At 40.9% G+C, this 15,618-nt stretch overlaps 1 protein-coding gene across 1 annotated transcript; it reads right to left on the reverse strand.

The window, feature by feature from the left end:
* Positions 1–246: 246 nt before the first annotated feature.
* AMDHD1 (amidohydrolase domain containing 1) lies at positions 247–15,612 on the reverse strand. The gene is made up of 9 exons (XM_014523742.2): positions 15,556–15,612; positions 12,329–12,435; positions 10,982–11,046; positions 9,170–9,447; positions 6,226–6,451; positions 5,329–5,453; positions 2,676–2,769; positions 949–1,109; positions 247–517 (listed from the first exon to the last, which is right to left on the reverse strand). The coding sequence occupies exons 1-9, from the start codon at positions 15,579–15,581 to the stop codon at positions 412–414; spliced, it is 1,188 nt and encodes a 395-aa protein (XP_014379228.2). The 5' UTR covers positions 15,582–15,612; the 3' UTR covers positions 247–411.
* Positions 15,613–15,618: the final 6 nt, after the last annotated feature.

Consider the following 15,618-nt stretch of genomic DNA (forward strand, 5'->3'; position numbering starts at 1 on the left):
AGCTTGCAAGTTTGTGGCACCGTCCATTCCAAACTCTATGCCTTTATTAAGCTTCTTACCCAGTCTGATCTATAAAACTGACCTAGACCTGAACAACGGTGCACCAGCCATTCCATCTGTTGGCTTTCCTGGTCTTTCACTTCTTGGTTTCAGGTGTCCGCCTTATTTCAAAGCTATAAATTCTTGTTGTTTTAATGAATTGAAGAGACAAGTTTGGATTTGATAGGAAAAAGAGTTAACTGGAAATGCTTGATAAAGTTTCTTTTAATAGAGGAAGCAAAATGAGTATATGCAAGTGATACACTACTAAATACAAATCCAAGTAATCTGATGTCCTTATGTAGTAAAAACACTTTAATACTGTTTTTCTCCTGATAGCCTTCAACATGATCGTCTTCTTTCGGTAACTATTTAGTAGCCCATAACTCTTTCATTTTTATACACGACTTTTCCTTTAACAATAACATATTCAATCAATTCTTGATGTCCCCCAAACTGGTAAATCAAGTGCTCCCACCTAAAAAGACAATAAAGCATTTTGGTAATTCAATACCTTCATAAAAACAGATCACACACATCATAAAGGGCCTGCTTGAATTACAAGAAACAAATATTTGTCAATTATTTATTGATCCTTTGTCTCAATATTATCAGACAATATTATATTAATAGAGTGAGTTAACATAGAAATCGGTAGTGAATTTCTTGTACTGTTTTCAGTTAAATTTGTAAAAAACCCCCTTTTAAATATATATGGTTCTAGGTTTTAATCTTATCATCATGGGCTGCAGTCTCCACAGGAGTGATTTATATCTATTGAACAGGAATACAAACTTAGGTGTAAAATGTTCCTACTGTACAGATTTAACGATTCCAAAGGTATAGGACAATGGAAAATCAGACTCTCTTGTCTTAAATTAGGTTTTAAATACCAGTGTAAGTACCTACCTTGATGAATTAATGACAATAAAATTGCCTTGTTTGCCAATCTCTATGGAGCCATGTGTATGGGATCTTCCCAAAGCATAAGCTGCATTAATGGTGGCAGCTGCTAATGCTTCATTCATTGACATTTTCATATTTACACAGGCCAAATGCATTACCATGGGCTAATAAAAAGGGAGAGGAAAACAGGAAAAAAAAGTCAGCTACCTGTTCCATAATGCCCAAAGCTCCCCATGATGGGTGAGAAAAATAGCAAAATACAAGACACAAGTTCATTTTTAAACAGGAAATGGAAACACTGGATGTTTCTTCCTTCTACAGAACTGTCTGGGCCTCCCAATTCAGATGTGAAAATCAGGAACTTCTCAGTCTTCAAAGAATTTATGGGGACTAGTTTCTGAGTTTGATACAGAGCTGTGGCAATTATTTTAAACTGAGGATATAGTTCTCAGGCTGTGTATTAAGAAGGCTCCTAATCGAGCAAGGCCTCGCCAGAAGTAAGAGCATGTTGGACAGATGCTTGGTTGGGATGGCTTAGTCAGGGACAATCCTACCTTGAGCAGGGGGTTAGACTAGGTGATCTCATGAGGTCTCTTCCAGCTCTACTTTCCTGTGATTCCATGAGTAGGGCTGTGCGAAGCTTCAGTCACTGATTCGATTTGGAGGAGATTTGGCGGCCAAATCTCCGAATCTGAATTGAACTGGGAGACCCATTCATAGGTCTGAATGGAATCCAAAACCTCTGAACCGATTCGGAAGATTCTGATCGGCCAGGGAGATGTAGGCACAGCCAGGTGACTGCAGGTTCTCCCATGGCTCCTCTGGCTGTGCCTGCCTCACCCCAGGCGGGGGGAGCCGTGGGACAAGGCCCCATGGCTGCCCTGCCCGGCCCCAGCCTCCTGGCACTTAAAATAAAAAAAAAAAGCCAGGCACTCGCTCTGGCAGCGGCAATCAGGGCCTCTGAGAGCTTGTGGCAGAGCCCCACCTCCAAGGGCAGAGCAGTGGGGATTGCCCTCCCCCACTGCCTGGCACCTGTGCGGCAGCTGCCCCATGGAGCAGGTGCAGCATGGCTCTGCATGCTGTCTGGGAGCTGGGGCCACTGGGGCTAAATGGTGCCAGGCTCTGGCTGACAGGTGGAACCACCCCAGCTCCCAGACAGCGCGTGGCACCCTGCTGAGCCACGCTGCACCTGGGGCGCAGGTGCCAGGTGGGGGGGGCAGGGCAATCCCCACTGCCTCATGCTGTGCAGTAGGGCTCTGCCACAGGCCCTCAGAGGCCCTGATCACTGCTGCTGCAGCTAGTGAGTGCAGGGCTTTTTTTTTTTTAAGAGCTGGGATGCTGGGGCCAAGCGGGGCAGCCATTGACAGGGCTGGGGGGGGGGGCAGGGGTCAGGGGGGGGCTTCTCCTGTGGCTCCCCCAGCCTGGGGAGAGGCAGGCACAGCCAGATGAGCCACGAAAGAACCTGTAGCCACCCAGCTGTGCCTGCCTCTCCCTGGCCAATCCAAATCTTCGAATCAGTGCTGAATCAGCACTGAATCTCTGATTCTGATTCGGCTGAATCGAATGGGGACAGCGATTCGAATCACCAAATCGAATCACTGTCCTCTGAATCAGCCGAATCTGAACACAAATTGAATACTTCCCTATTCGCACAGGCCTATCCATGAGCTGTGACTGTCGGAGACTGTTAGCAACTGGGGGTAGTGTAATATGCATAAAGAATATCTTACCATAGAAAAGCAGTATGCATTAGGATTAAAATCACTGCCAAGAGCAACAATAACGCCTTCTTGTAACATTTTTCTAGCCTGAGGTTGTTTCAGTCTAGAAGAAAATATCAATGTCAATACAGGACATCCAGCTATTACAATTTGCATTACTATGGAATAAAAATCTTTGTTGAGTTTGGATACTATATGCTTTCAGTTTCACTAACTGCTTTGCAGGAAAAAGACCAAACTTTGCTTTCTACTCCATACCCAAAACCCTAATGATGTTGTGCACTGCTCTTGCAGTAGCTGTAATTAGTTTACTTAGTTTATTATAGTTCTATCAAGCACCTGCCCTTCAGGCCTCTGTAGTTAAGGTTACTCATCCTCCAGGACAATTGCAGATTTTGCAAAATCCATTTTCATTTTTTTAAATGTAGTTCTTGATCTTATGGTTGTAGAGAACCTTCCAAACATGAGCAGTTTGTAGAATTCTCTTCCTGAACTGACAGACAACCTAAAACAACTCTGAAATGCAAAAATGTTTATTTCCCCATTCATCTCAATGAGATGTTAACACTTCTGTTTAATTAGGACGCATCAAAGGATTTTTTAACAAAAGGTCTTCACTTGTGCATCTACTTTGTGCAAATCCTGGAAGGTAAGTAGGTAAATTGAGTAAGTGTATGTTCAAGTGACCAAAAGGCCAGATACACTAGTTAATACAAGTGCTGTCCTTTTTCCTCACTGAACGATGCTGAATGCAAAGGTAACTTGACTAGCTCAAAGGTTAGCTACTACATAAAGTCATAATTCAACACCAGCAATTATACAAACCTCCCACAATCAATGGGATATCTCCTGTGAGCTGACCCTCAGCAACAAATAAAAGTTTAATATATTCCTCTCTCCACGTTATGACACTGAGATCCTTGATCAAATTAGACAGCAGTTGGAAATTTCATTTTGAGTGTGCTCATGTGAGCCTGGACCCTATAAACACTTCACAAATGCTTAACGTTATTGCCATGGGTAGTTCTGTTGAAATAAATGAAGTTACTTAGGACACTAAAGTTAAACACTTGCATAAGAGATTGCAGAATCTTTGTTAAGAAAGCTACTTTGAACTGAGAACTGTTTTAGTCATTGTGCAGCAAATCGAAATGGAATTGGATGTTGCCCCTAGAAATAAATCAATGGAGAAAAAATTAAAGGTTTTCAGATGACTATTTACTATTTTTAAAATTCATTTTGTGTGGATTTAAATTAACTTAAAAAGAACAATTAATAATATCTTTATTCAATTAGAATAGTCTTAGTCCAATATAATGAAATACAGAAATATGTGACAGTAAATCAGTGAGAAAACAATGCCTGTTCTTTGAATTGTATCATGCTATGATAATTACTATACTTGAAATGTTTCTTTTAAGGTGCTCCTATGTTTCACGTGCCATTTTACCTTCATATTCCTTGGATACACTGATCTGAGGGAATGAAAAAAGACTAACAAAAGGTCCAACTGGGAGACTGCTGTCTTGGATTCTTTGGGCCAACTCCTGTACACTTGCTACTGCACACTTAGGAGCTGCAGTGGCCTCATCCTGGGAGAGTGCAGACTTCTTGATTACTATTAATGTGAAAAGGAGTTGAGGGGAATCTGCATCTCATTGGATGTGCTTTCTTGCTCTTCAGTAGCCATTTATCACCCTCCTTCTTAGCACCTCTCAGATTATGGATCTTTACTAACTAGTCAAACTAGTTTCTCAGCACCGTCTTTTATACTACTTTGATTTTAATTTCTTGGCGTCATTAGTGTATTAGCCAATCCATGAAAGGATTTTACCAAAATGAAGCTATTGTTGCTATATTTCTGGTTTTAAAGATAAAGTGAGGTTGTCCTTTTATACCTGGAAAAGCGCAGGCTCAGGGGTGACTTAGTGGCTGCCTATAATTTATAAGGGGTGTACATCAGGATCTGGGGGAACACCTGTTTACCAGAGCATCCCAAGGACGACAAGGTCAAACAGTCACAAACTCCTCCAAGACCGTTTTAGGCTGGACATAAGGAAAAACTTCTTTACCGTCTGAGCCCCCAAGGCCTGGAATAGAGTGCCTCAGAGGTGGTGCAAGCACCTACTCTGGACTCCTTTCAGAAGTGTTTGGATGCTTATCTTGCTGAGATCCTTTGACCCCAGCTGACTTTCTGCCCCTGGGGCAGGGGGCTGGACTCAATCATCTTCTGAGGTCCCTTCCAGCCCTAGTGTCTAAGAAATCTGCATATTTTAAATATCTGTCAAATGCAACTAGAGCTTTTGAGAAAACTTCTAATGCTGTCTGCTTAGAATCAAAGTTTCTGAAATGAGACCTACAATCTTTCACCTGGCTAGAGAAAGAAATGGTCCATTTCTTAACATCATGCTACTGTAGAAACAAGTGAGCAAATACGCATATTGCAGATATAATTTGAATTAATGAAAACTAACCAGTTTGTATCTTCAGTTGATATCTTGATGTTTTAATTAATTTATCAGCTAGATTAATATGTATTAATGGAATCACTGAGTTAAGAAAGTCAAGGATCTGACTCCAATTCTTGAATAAGACTCTCAAGCCTCAAAATGTTTCTGCTGTTACAGATGTGACTATACTTTTCAATCCATTAAAATATTACCTCAGCATGTAGGCAGTAGTTGGTAAAAGGACAGCTGCACACTTAGCCTTTGCCATAGCAGCGATGCCTTCATCACTAATTTCTTCCAGATGGCTTATAGCTTGTGCTCCTAATTCAGCTCCAAGCTAAGTAGCGCGTAAAAAAAAAACATTAACAGAAAAATCAGTCAGCGATACCAATGAATTGTTGGAGCAATGTCCCTATCAAAGTTCTTGGACAGATAATTTGTTATGGCAATTATGTATAATGCTATTGTACACAAATTGTGCATAAAACTTAAAATGTGCATAAAATGTGCATACAATACAGAAATCTAGTGGAAACTGATATTGTTTGCAATGGAAATGGGAAAAATTATGAAATCCAAGAGCAATGTACCATACAGACTTCTGTGCTTGATTAAATTTGATTTTCTTCAAATACAAGAATAGCTTTGGCAGACCAGACTGTAATATGGAGTATGCAGAGGCGATGTCCAGACTCATACAGACTCCCTTTGACAAAACTGCTACTTGGGTCCATCTCCCTGCATACACTTGCTGCAGTTTTTCTGCAACTGCCAGCCAGAGGAACTGTACTGTCTTAAGGAAAAACACATTTAAGATTTGTTTTTTTAAACCACGGGCCAAAACTTGTGCTTGAACCCATGAATGGGTTCATGGATATCCATCTTTCTGTTTTGCCTCACTTGTAGAAGATAAGCAAAGCCAATGTTTGAATAGCCAGTACAGAATTTACCCATAAAGGTCAAGAGTTCTATGTCTTCAACTCATCAGTTTTGCATATTGATGATATTCTTCTTGTGATCTATGTCATAAACTATTAATCATACTTTTATAAAAGAACACAGAAGCAAAAGTGGCTTAAACATAAATGTGATAAAGAAGAATGAAGTACCTCTGCAGCTTTCATTGGATGAAGTTCATCACCATGGAAGTTAATCCGTAACCCTATATCTTTTCCAGCCTGAAGAATTCTTCTGGTAGAATTTAGATCAAAGACTCCCTTCTCACAGAACACATCTATATTGTTAACATGGATTTCACCACTTAGGTCAAGTTCCTTCAGTTTAGGGAGATGGTTATTGATAATGTCATCTGTGGCTTCAGTAACATTTTTCCCTCTAATGAAAAGAAAATGTCACTAAGGCATAAGAATAATATCTTTGAACTTTCCAGTATTTTTAAATCATGCCCTTAGAAAAAGACTTTTAGTAAGTGCCTGAGTAGCTATATTTTATAATTTTTTTTACTTGAGTTGATATTTCCAGTCTTCTCTATAACATTCTATTTCCATTGTTAAGCGGTTTATTATTACATTTAAAAACGAAAAGCAACAGGAAATATTGTGATGTCATATAAACACAAGAATTAGTCCTGATATCTTTTTAAAGGGAAAGTATGCTTGCTATCTAGATTATACATAAACCAGATTTCCTTAGATACTAATCAAAATGTGTGACCTTTAATACTACAATATTCTTCTACTTTCCTATTTTTCCATTCTAACTTGCTAAGATTTTATCCTTAGAAGCGACTTCCAAATACTTAATTTTGGTTTTTACTCAAAAGTTACCTATACCTCATATAGCAATGCTAAGAAGGCCCTTTTGCAGAAAAATGACTTTAAATATACTTTTCTGTTTTAGTATGTCATTCAAACTCGCTGCTGGTTTTGACTTGGAGCTTCCCAACAATAGACTGCTGCTAATTTCACAACCTCTTAGGCACCGGAAGATGGAACTGCCTTATAAGAGTTTGGGTTTTACTTTGCACCTTTGAAATATAAAAATGATAGTGACACCCTGAAACTAAGTATCTAGGGTAGCATCTGGTCTTTAATTAGGTCATTGTGAAACAGCGCAACAGCATTATATGAGTGCCATATGTGGTTGATGTTTGGAGTTTTTCATTGACAGTAAATTCATGCAGCAAAATTCTGCTCACATTTATAAATGTGGCTGCATGGTTATAAACCAGACCAGATTCTGACAAACTGCTTTTCCTCCTTGTTGTAACAATCCTGAGGGCTGGTTTGGCTTTTGCCATATCTACTCACCACCCTCTCTTTTCTTCTTTTGGCCTGACAGTTTGTAGAGGGGGTGGAGCTGAAGATTCATTCTAGAGCTAAAAGGGAGGAAAGATGAGTCTGTTTCTACTCTTTTTCTTCTGTTTGCTGTTAAGGCCTCCCAAGTGATACACTGAAGACTGTAAACATTCTAAAACGAGATTTTCACTCTGGATATCGCTTTCAAAAATGTTTGCCTGGAGAGAAAGGGATCCAGATCCACAGTACCAACCCCTCCCTGTCCTCTAAAAAGCCTGCATCAGCACCTGAAAATCATGGGATTAAAAATAAATATTTGGTCTTTTTACCTGACTTCTGGATTGAACTGTTAGGGTTTTCTTTATTTTCAGCTCATTTTTACAATCCCAGATTGGAAACTCATGTTAAAGTGAGGGATTTAAGAATCTCAGCCCCTCTCTTTCATTACAATCCTGGAACCTGAGGCTTTCATTTTTTTCCCATCATTCCTAACACTGAACGTACTTTGAGGATTTGGAAGCCACCCGTTTCACAGTCACCAAAAATGAGCACCACATTATCCCTTTATTGTTGGGGTTAAAGCATCCATGGCTTTGACCCAAAAAGGGAAGAATTTGAGGAGTTCAAATTCTAATCTAGGCCCAGGCACATGAACTGAAGAGAACAGAGTATAGTTTTATGAAACCAAAGACTGCAATGACAAAGGGTACAAACACCCAGGTTTACTCCAGAGTCATGCATGCCACATTTTGCTCTGCAGGCAGGTTTCTTTCTGGAGTAAGGAGTGTGCAAAGCAGCACTTTATAATACCTGGCTATTAGGTGGCAGGAAAGCCAGTTTGCATGGAGCAAACAGATATCCTGGACTGAAATTCACAATGGCAGTGAACACATTGTTGCATGTACATCAGAGGCACTTTCTCCACTGTAAATTTACACTTCTCCAAATGTTTTGTACTGTCACTGCACTGGCTTTTCTCCTCAAACCTGAAGGTTTGCATTTGAAAGCTTGTATCTCTATCCCAATTATGCAGCTGGTCCAATAAGAGATCACCCAAAGAAATCCTTGCATCTTGCATAATTCCCAGACCATCATGGTTACAGCATCACCTGAACACTATCATAAAATGTTTGGCGTTTTTCAGTCAGCTTCTAGTAGTTTTTATGTTTAACCCTCTTCCAGTTATTAAAGTTGGTACAATATTCCTTTTGGATATGTGCACTAATTAACAAAGGACATTTTACACTAAAAGAAAATCTTAAATTAGGGAGAAATAGATAATATCAAACGATGACAATCAAAAGTACTGTTATGTAGCTGACTCCCAGGATCTGTGTCATCGAAGGGGATGCTGCACACAATATTTATTGTTTTAATGCATTCTTCTACCTTGTAGGTTTCTTTTCTGAAGAGGAGACCCTAAAAACATCCTTCCTATGGGGGGAATCAGAAACTGCTCAGGATAACTGCATGCCTGTTGGCTGAATCCATTCAATTTCTGCATAAAACCCAATGATCTGATATTTTTCATAGCTGGCACTGCTGCACCAATGCAATCTCCGCTACTTTAAATTCTGTTAAGCATTGATTTTGAATGCTGGTGTTTCAGGTGCACTTTGTTGCCACAAGACCAACTAAACTCTATTACAGCTTTCTTTACCTGACACCTGGCTCCTCTCCTTAAAATCTGGAAAATATGCCATCTCTTTGCAGTTCATCTGCTGAAGACCCATTTTCATATTTTATGAAACAACATGAAAGCAAGTGTTTAAAAAAACAAAAAAAATCACTTTACTTAGGCACAGAATGAGCTCCACAGTATGTCGAGGAGATGCTGATGTCCAGTAACCGTTTAGCCCGTTCAATCACTCTGAGCATTTTAAGTTCTGTTTCGAGGTTTAACCCATATCCACTCTTACACTCAACCAAAGTGGTTCCTGCTCTGATCATACGTAACAGTCGGTGTTTGAAGGTATTGAACAGCTCTTCTTCTGAGGCTTTCTGGGTGTGTTCCACAGTAAAATGTATTCCTCCCCCAGCTTGGTGAATATCCATATAGGAAGCACCTGCCAGCTAAAGCAAAATTATCAATTAAATGTGGATTTTTATTTTTATTTTTTTCAAGGGCTTCTGAGGAGTTGTTGGCCTGTTCTACAGTGGATACGGGTAACCAGCTACAAGATGGAATTAAAATGTGGGAAACTCTCTCATGGAGGCAATAACTCAGCCTGGATCTGGTCTGCTACTGATGGGGAAAAAAGGAAGTTAAATGCACCAGGAATTGATCAGAAAAGGTAATTGGGTAGTTCTTCCCATGCTGTAGCTCCTTTGGGCCAGTTAAATAAATGCAAAGAAATACCAAAGCCGGAGGCTGTCTGCCAGACATGTCTAAGTACCATTACCCGCCTCTGGACTAAGAAGTGTTCTGGCATAGGCCACGGGCATGACCATTCTGCCCCACTGTAATTGCAGCAATGATGAAAGTTTGGGAAGCACTCAGAGCTTCCTTGGTCCTGCATCTGTGCTGGATCTGGCCCCTGAAAGACGAATAGTGTTGCCAGGCTGCAAGAGAGAAGCACGTCAGCTCTGAAAACAATCTTCCTTGCTGGCTGAATCCAATGCGATTTCACTATCTCCTTCACTATGAGCCAGCACCTAGTAAATTAGACCATGAGTGTCCCTGGCAGGAGAACAGCAGCATGTCTGAGTCCTGCCTTATGCCTAGGTTAGACAGAAATTTCCTCAGAGGTGGAAGAACTGTAGGAAGGAATGTCTTTTAGAAGACCGTATCTCCTTGTTTTAACATAGATTTGAAGGCACAAGTCAAATTAACCTCTGCCTATAACCCAAATAGTTTAAAAATGGCTACCAGGGGAAGAGGAAGCAAGTGAGAATGAACTGGATTTTGCCTTGCCATGAACAGTTATTACTATTGGTTCTGTCTTCTGTTTTATTTTTGACATCGTCTTGACTAGAAGTTGAATTCAGCACCTGAATATGACTGTATTATCCCTTCAATAGGGACAGCTTTACCATAATGTCAGTAGGAACCCTTTTGCCAGGTTGAGATGCCAGAATTAAGTTATCCCCATCTCTCTACTTCTCAGAATCAATTAACTAGCATCTCTCCTCTCACATAGGAAAACCATATTATCATTAATTCTGTTTATTATTGTAGTTCCTGACAAGCCAACAGAGACTGGTACAACAACTGTGCTAGGTGCATTACAAACAGTGTATGAGATGGTCCCTCCCTGGAAGTGCTTAATAATAAATAATAAGCTCACTCTCAACCTTTGAAACCAAACACTGATTTAAAACAAAACAAAACAAACAAAATGTCCCAATGCCACTTCTCTTCTTTCCCTGGATTTCCCTTTCCTTTTTCCTTTTTAATTTCCCCTTGTTTTTCCCATCTCTCTTTTCTTTTGCTCCAGTCCCCTCTCTTTCTCTAAAGCCATCTATTATTCTCCCATTCCTTATTATATATGATATGAATGACTATCTTTTGCAGATGAAAACAGGGCTTTAGAGAAAGCAGATATAGTTTGGTGTGATAGCAAACCATAGGAACAGAAAGAAAAACCCTGTAAATATAGGAAATTACCTTCATTGCAAACTCATGGACCCTGTCCCCAGCCCACACTGGATGGGTATGAGCATCTACTAAACCTTAAAAAAAAACAAACAGAAAAAATTAAAACATGCACATGCGAGCAAATTAAAGACATGGTATCAATTCCAACTCCCCAAACTAAAACAAGCAAGCATATAAAAAACCCTGGGTCGGACTTGATGATCTGCTCAGGTCCCTTCCAACCCTACCAACTATGAAACTGTGTATTTCTGTCCAAAAAGATTTTAAGTCACATTGTTACCCCCCCAAAAAAATCTATACACGAGATCCAAGATTACAAGAAGCGTAAATATTTTTGCCTTTTTCCGGGTTATTTTTAGTGAAGTTGGTGACAGCTTGTATAGCGATTCCCTGTTTCTCTGACACAGGAGATCAATCAGTCTCCTGTGGGTCATTTGCAAAACAAAATGAGAAATATAGACACGTTTTTAAAAAACAGGGAAACTGTCAGAGAACTAATAGAAGTAGTACTTGAATGCATTTTTAACTCATTTTGAAACTGATGACTTGATTTCAATAGGCACCCTTTTAAAAGTATAAACTGCATACGTTGTCATTAATCTGGCAGTATTCAGTTGACTTCAATGGGAATCGTCCATGAGTAAAGACTGTGAAATAAGTCCCATGGCATGCTGGAATCCATGTTGAAGAATATTGTTACCTACCTATAATGCTCAAATGATCAGCTTGATTTGTAAAGATAATGTGCTTGCCCAGATTTACTTTACCTCTAACGACATTTTCAAAAGTGCCCTACTATTTCAGGTTCCTAAGTGCCATGGACTTTGACCCACAACCACCAGTCTGAGGGCAAAGTGGGGTAAGAAGGTGTCATGGATGGACTGCTGGTAGACAGAGCAAGGATGGAAAATGGTAGGGAACCAGCACTGCTTTGACTTGCCACTCCTAACTTGCCAACAAGTTGATTTGAGCCAGTGTAGAGCAGGAAGTAATTGGTTGGTATTGGGATGGAGTAGCAGCAGAATACTTTCCCCCTCAGAGTGAAGCCAAGAATGGCACTGTAGTCATCAGAGTCACAAGTCCACCCTTGGACTGCTCCTGGCAGCAGAAAAAAAATATGTGCCACTCCTCACAGAGGGCTCCAGGTACAGTGACAATCTGGGCCTTACCATACTAGATAAAAAAGACTTTTCTGGTGTTTTGTAAGTGGATACTTTGCAAAGTTAAAATATCACTGACGAAAATAGAACCAGGCCTAATGAATGAGAGTTTAGGAAATTGAGGTGCCCATGCTTTATCTGAATACATAGTCAGCCAATCTCTTCTGCATCACTAAAATTAAGAAAATACACGAACCTGGCAATACGCATTTTCCAGAACAGTCAATTATTTTTTCAAATGATGTTTCTGAAAACTGCCTGCGAATAGCATCAACAGGGCCTACAGCTTTTATGCAGCCATCTCTGTAAGCAGCAAACAAACAACAAAAAAGCATTAGTTTATTTATACATCAAACTCAACCAAGTTGTACATGGAGAGAAGCGAGGTCATTATTAGCAGGACTGCAAAGATGGACAGGGCAAGTCACTTGCTAATTCAGTGGATGTTTAAAAATACATGTATTATTCTGTTGACATTTTAAGGTACCTGTGATGACCCAGGCCTCTCCTCCCCATGTCATTTTAGATTCAGAAGATGATAATTTTAGGGCCCTTTGTATTGGGATTAATACTTATTTGTACCCTGTAACTCAGAGGTCAAATATTAACATGCTCATTATCCTTTCATACTGTTCTTATCAAATTCACAGGAAACAACTTCAAATTCTTGTTCCAATACTGAAATTATGTTTAATATTTACTAGAAGATTTTGTTTTCTTTCTGATAGATAGAAACTATTGTAGACCAGCGGGTCAGCAAATGTATGCCATGCCTCAAGTCAGTATCTGCACTGGAATAGGACTGCAAAATGTAAGTGCCAAAACTTGCGGTTACGCAGCTGGAAAAATATAATGTAGGCATGTGAAGTGAAATAGGATTCTTCCCTTGGAATCTAGATAGATAGACCTTGCATGAATTAGAGAGCAAATGCTAAAAAAGGCACTGTCAGGTATCACAATACCTGTGTACTTTTATTCAACGACTATGGTAAAGGAAATTAAAGTTAAATATTAAGAAGGACTTTCTCACTATGAGGGTGGGTAAGCACTGGAACAGGTTATCTGGAACAGCATTTCTCAACCCATGGGTCATGACCCACAAGTGGGTAGCAAGAACATATGATGGGGTTGTGAGGAAACTTTAAAAATTGCTTCTCGTTTAAAAGAGAAAAACATGGGAAACTGCTGGTTTCCCTTTGCAGGCTGGCAACATTCCAGTCTGCCAGGGGCTGCGGAGAGGGCAATCAGGCAGGGGCAGCCATGTGCAAGTGGACATGGCAGCCAGGCAGTGTGGAGAAGCTCCCGCAGCTTCTTGCAGATAAGTCTATGGGCCAGAGGGGCAGGAGCATAGACACCGTGTCAGGGGGCAGAGGGGAAAAGGTGACACTGCTCTCTACCCCACCTCCTTTCTGGGTTAGAGCTGTGGCCTGAAGGGAGCGGCTGTGGCAGTCAGGGTATGGCAGCAGGGTACAGCCACAATCCAGTGCACAAGCAGCTGGCAGCGAGACAAGGTGACGGCAGCGCGGCCCTCCCTGTGCACCGTCCATTGCTTTTTGCACTGCTCTGCCCTCCTGCACTGAGTCCTGCCCATGCTGGTCAACTCAGGCTGCAGCCTCATGCCTGCTGGGGGTGCACAAATCTGCAGGGGTGGCATATTCCCCGCCACGTCCCACCCCTTCCCTTGCCCCACACACTGTGGGGCTGGGGCCAGTAAATTGGGAGTGCAGGGCACCAGCCAGGCTACGGAGTGGCGGACTGTGGGTTGGGAGTGAGGGGAACCGGCAGGGCCAGGGGGCCGCTTTCTCTTTAGGTTGGGACTGGCCATCAATGTTTACAGATGGGTCCTGGTCCAAAAATGAACCACTGATCTAGAAAAGTTGTGGAATCTCTACCACTATAAGTTTTTAAGCAGGTTAGATCAATGGTTCGTAACTTTTTTTTGACTCATGACACCTCCGGGAAAATGTCAATTCTTAGTTTTCACTCAATTTTTGACTTCAGAAACATAATACAGAAAATCTTGTCTTAAACAGCTCAGAAAGACAGAGTGTTTTTAGCACTATGGAGTCCTAGTTGAAATTTCTAGGATTACCTTGTTAATTGTGTTTGCACACCTAACAGTGTTAACACTGTCTGACATCCTGTGGCACCCCTGAAAGGATCTCAAGGCAACCCAGGGTGCGATGGCACCCTGGCTGAGAATCACAGTTAGATAAACACTTGTCCAAAATATATCCTGCCTTGAGCATGGAATTGGGCTAGATGACCTCTTGTGGTCCCATCCAGACCTATTTTTCTATGAACATGGGTCTAATTACAAATTTGGGACCTTCTTAGCCTAGACTGATGGAAAAAGAGTTATACAAAGAAAGTACAACAGCTTTATTTTGTCTACATAATGTCTCTAACCTCCAAAGTCTGACATGCCTCACCAAGTCTTTACAAGTGAGTAAAGACATCAGTGGCTCAAGTCCTCCATGAAACTGATTGTCTGCTTACATCTTCGCAGGTTGGAATACTAATTTTCTAGCTAATGAGAATGATTATTTTAGAATTTACACTATTTTTCAGCATACTTACTCCAAACTAACTGGCATGGCATGTCACACCTTCCACACTACAAAAACACTGCACCTTTTTATGTCACAGTTATTAAAACACCCAAGCCAAGGGGTATTCTTTTTAAAAGAACTAAGTATATATTTTTTCCCAAATTAGATTCCCTTCTGTTAAAGAGCTAATATTACGGATCTCCTTTTGCAGCTTTTCTTCTTGGGTGCATTCATCCACATTAAGAACAACACATCTTCTCTTTTCCAGCCATAAGCTGTGAGTCAATAAGCACCTGGAAAATCTTCTTCTGAACTGAATCTTTTCAACGCAGACATTGTTAACCTGTTGAGTCCGACGTTATGTAGAAGGCAAAGGCGATTTCCACCGTATAGAATACGCAGAGGAGCGAGCGAGCGCACAGGAGTTGTGGGCTGAAGCTCAGTGATGAAGTGAGCTTCAGTCCCTGAAAGCTTGTGTTATACCTATATGTATAGCTGTAGATCTATCTATAGATACTGATAGGTAGACAGCGATAGCTAAAATATTGATAAACAGCAATAGCTAGCAATAGATATCTATAGATCTATCTATAGATAGGTATCTTCTGAGATAGGTAGAGACATGATAGATAGATAGATAGATAGATATCTCCAGATATGCAACTGCAGATAACAGATATCTCTAGACAGGTGTCGTCCCCCCCCACCCCCATAGATCTATTTATCTATAGAGATAGATTTAGACAGCTAGATGTAGATACACAGATCCCCGCTGATAGAAGACAGCCAGGTATGTCCAGTCAGACAGATCCAGACGGGCGTCTCCAGCTCTAGTAAGTCTAGCTGGCTCTAGGCACCGATCTAGTCGTACCTGTAGCTGGACAGCCCGAGCCGCATGCTGCAGGGGCGCGGGTGCCCGCGCTGCGCTCCCCCC

The sequence above is a fragment of the Alligator sinensis genome, unplaced genomic scaffold (genome assembly GCF_000455745.1).
Source record: "Alligator sinensis unplaced genomic scaffold, ASM45574v1 scaffold154_2, whole genome shotgun sequence".
NCBI classification, from domain to species: Eukaryota; Metazoa; Chordata; order Crocodylia; family Alligatoridae; genus Alligator; species Alligator sinensis.

What these genes read in the sequence shown, in the direction of transcription:
- AMDHD1 (XM_014523742.2), bottom strand. Translation starts at nt 15,581, where the DNA reads ATGCGGCTCGGGCTGTCCAGCTACAG. An exon ending in CTCGGGCTGTCCAGCTACAG is followed by an intron (nt 12,436 to 15,555) that starts GTACGACTAGAT and finishes TGCTGCTTACAG; the next exon opens with AGATGGCTGCATAAAAGCTG. An exon ending in TGGAAAATGCGTATTGCCAG is followed by an intron (nt 11,047 to 12,328) that starts GTTCGTGTATTT and finishes TTTTTTTTTAAG; the next exon opens with GTTTAGTAGATGCTCATACC.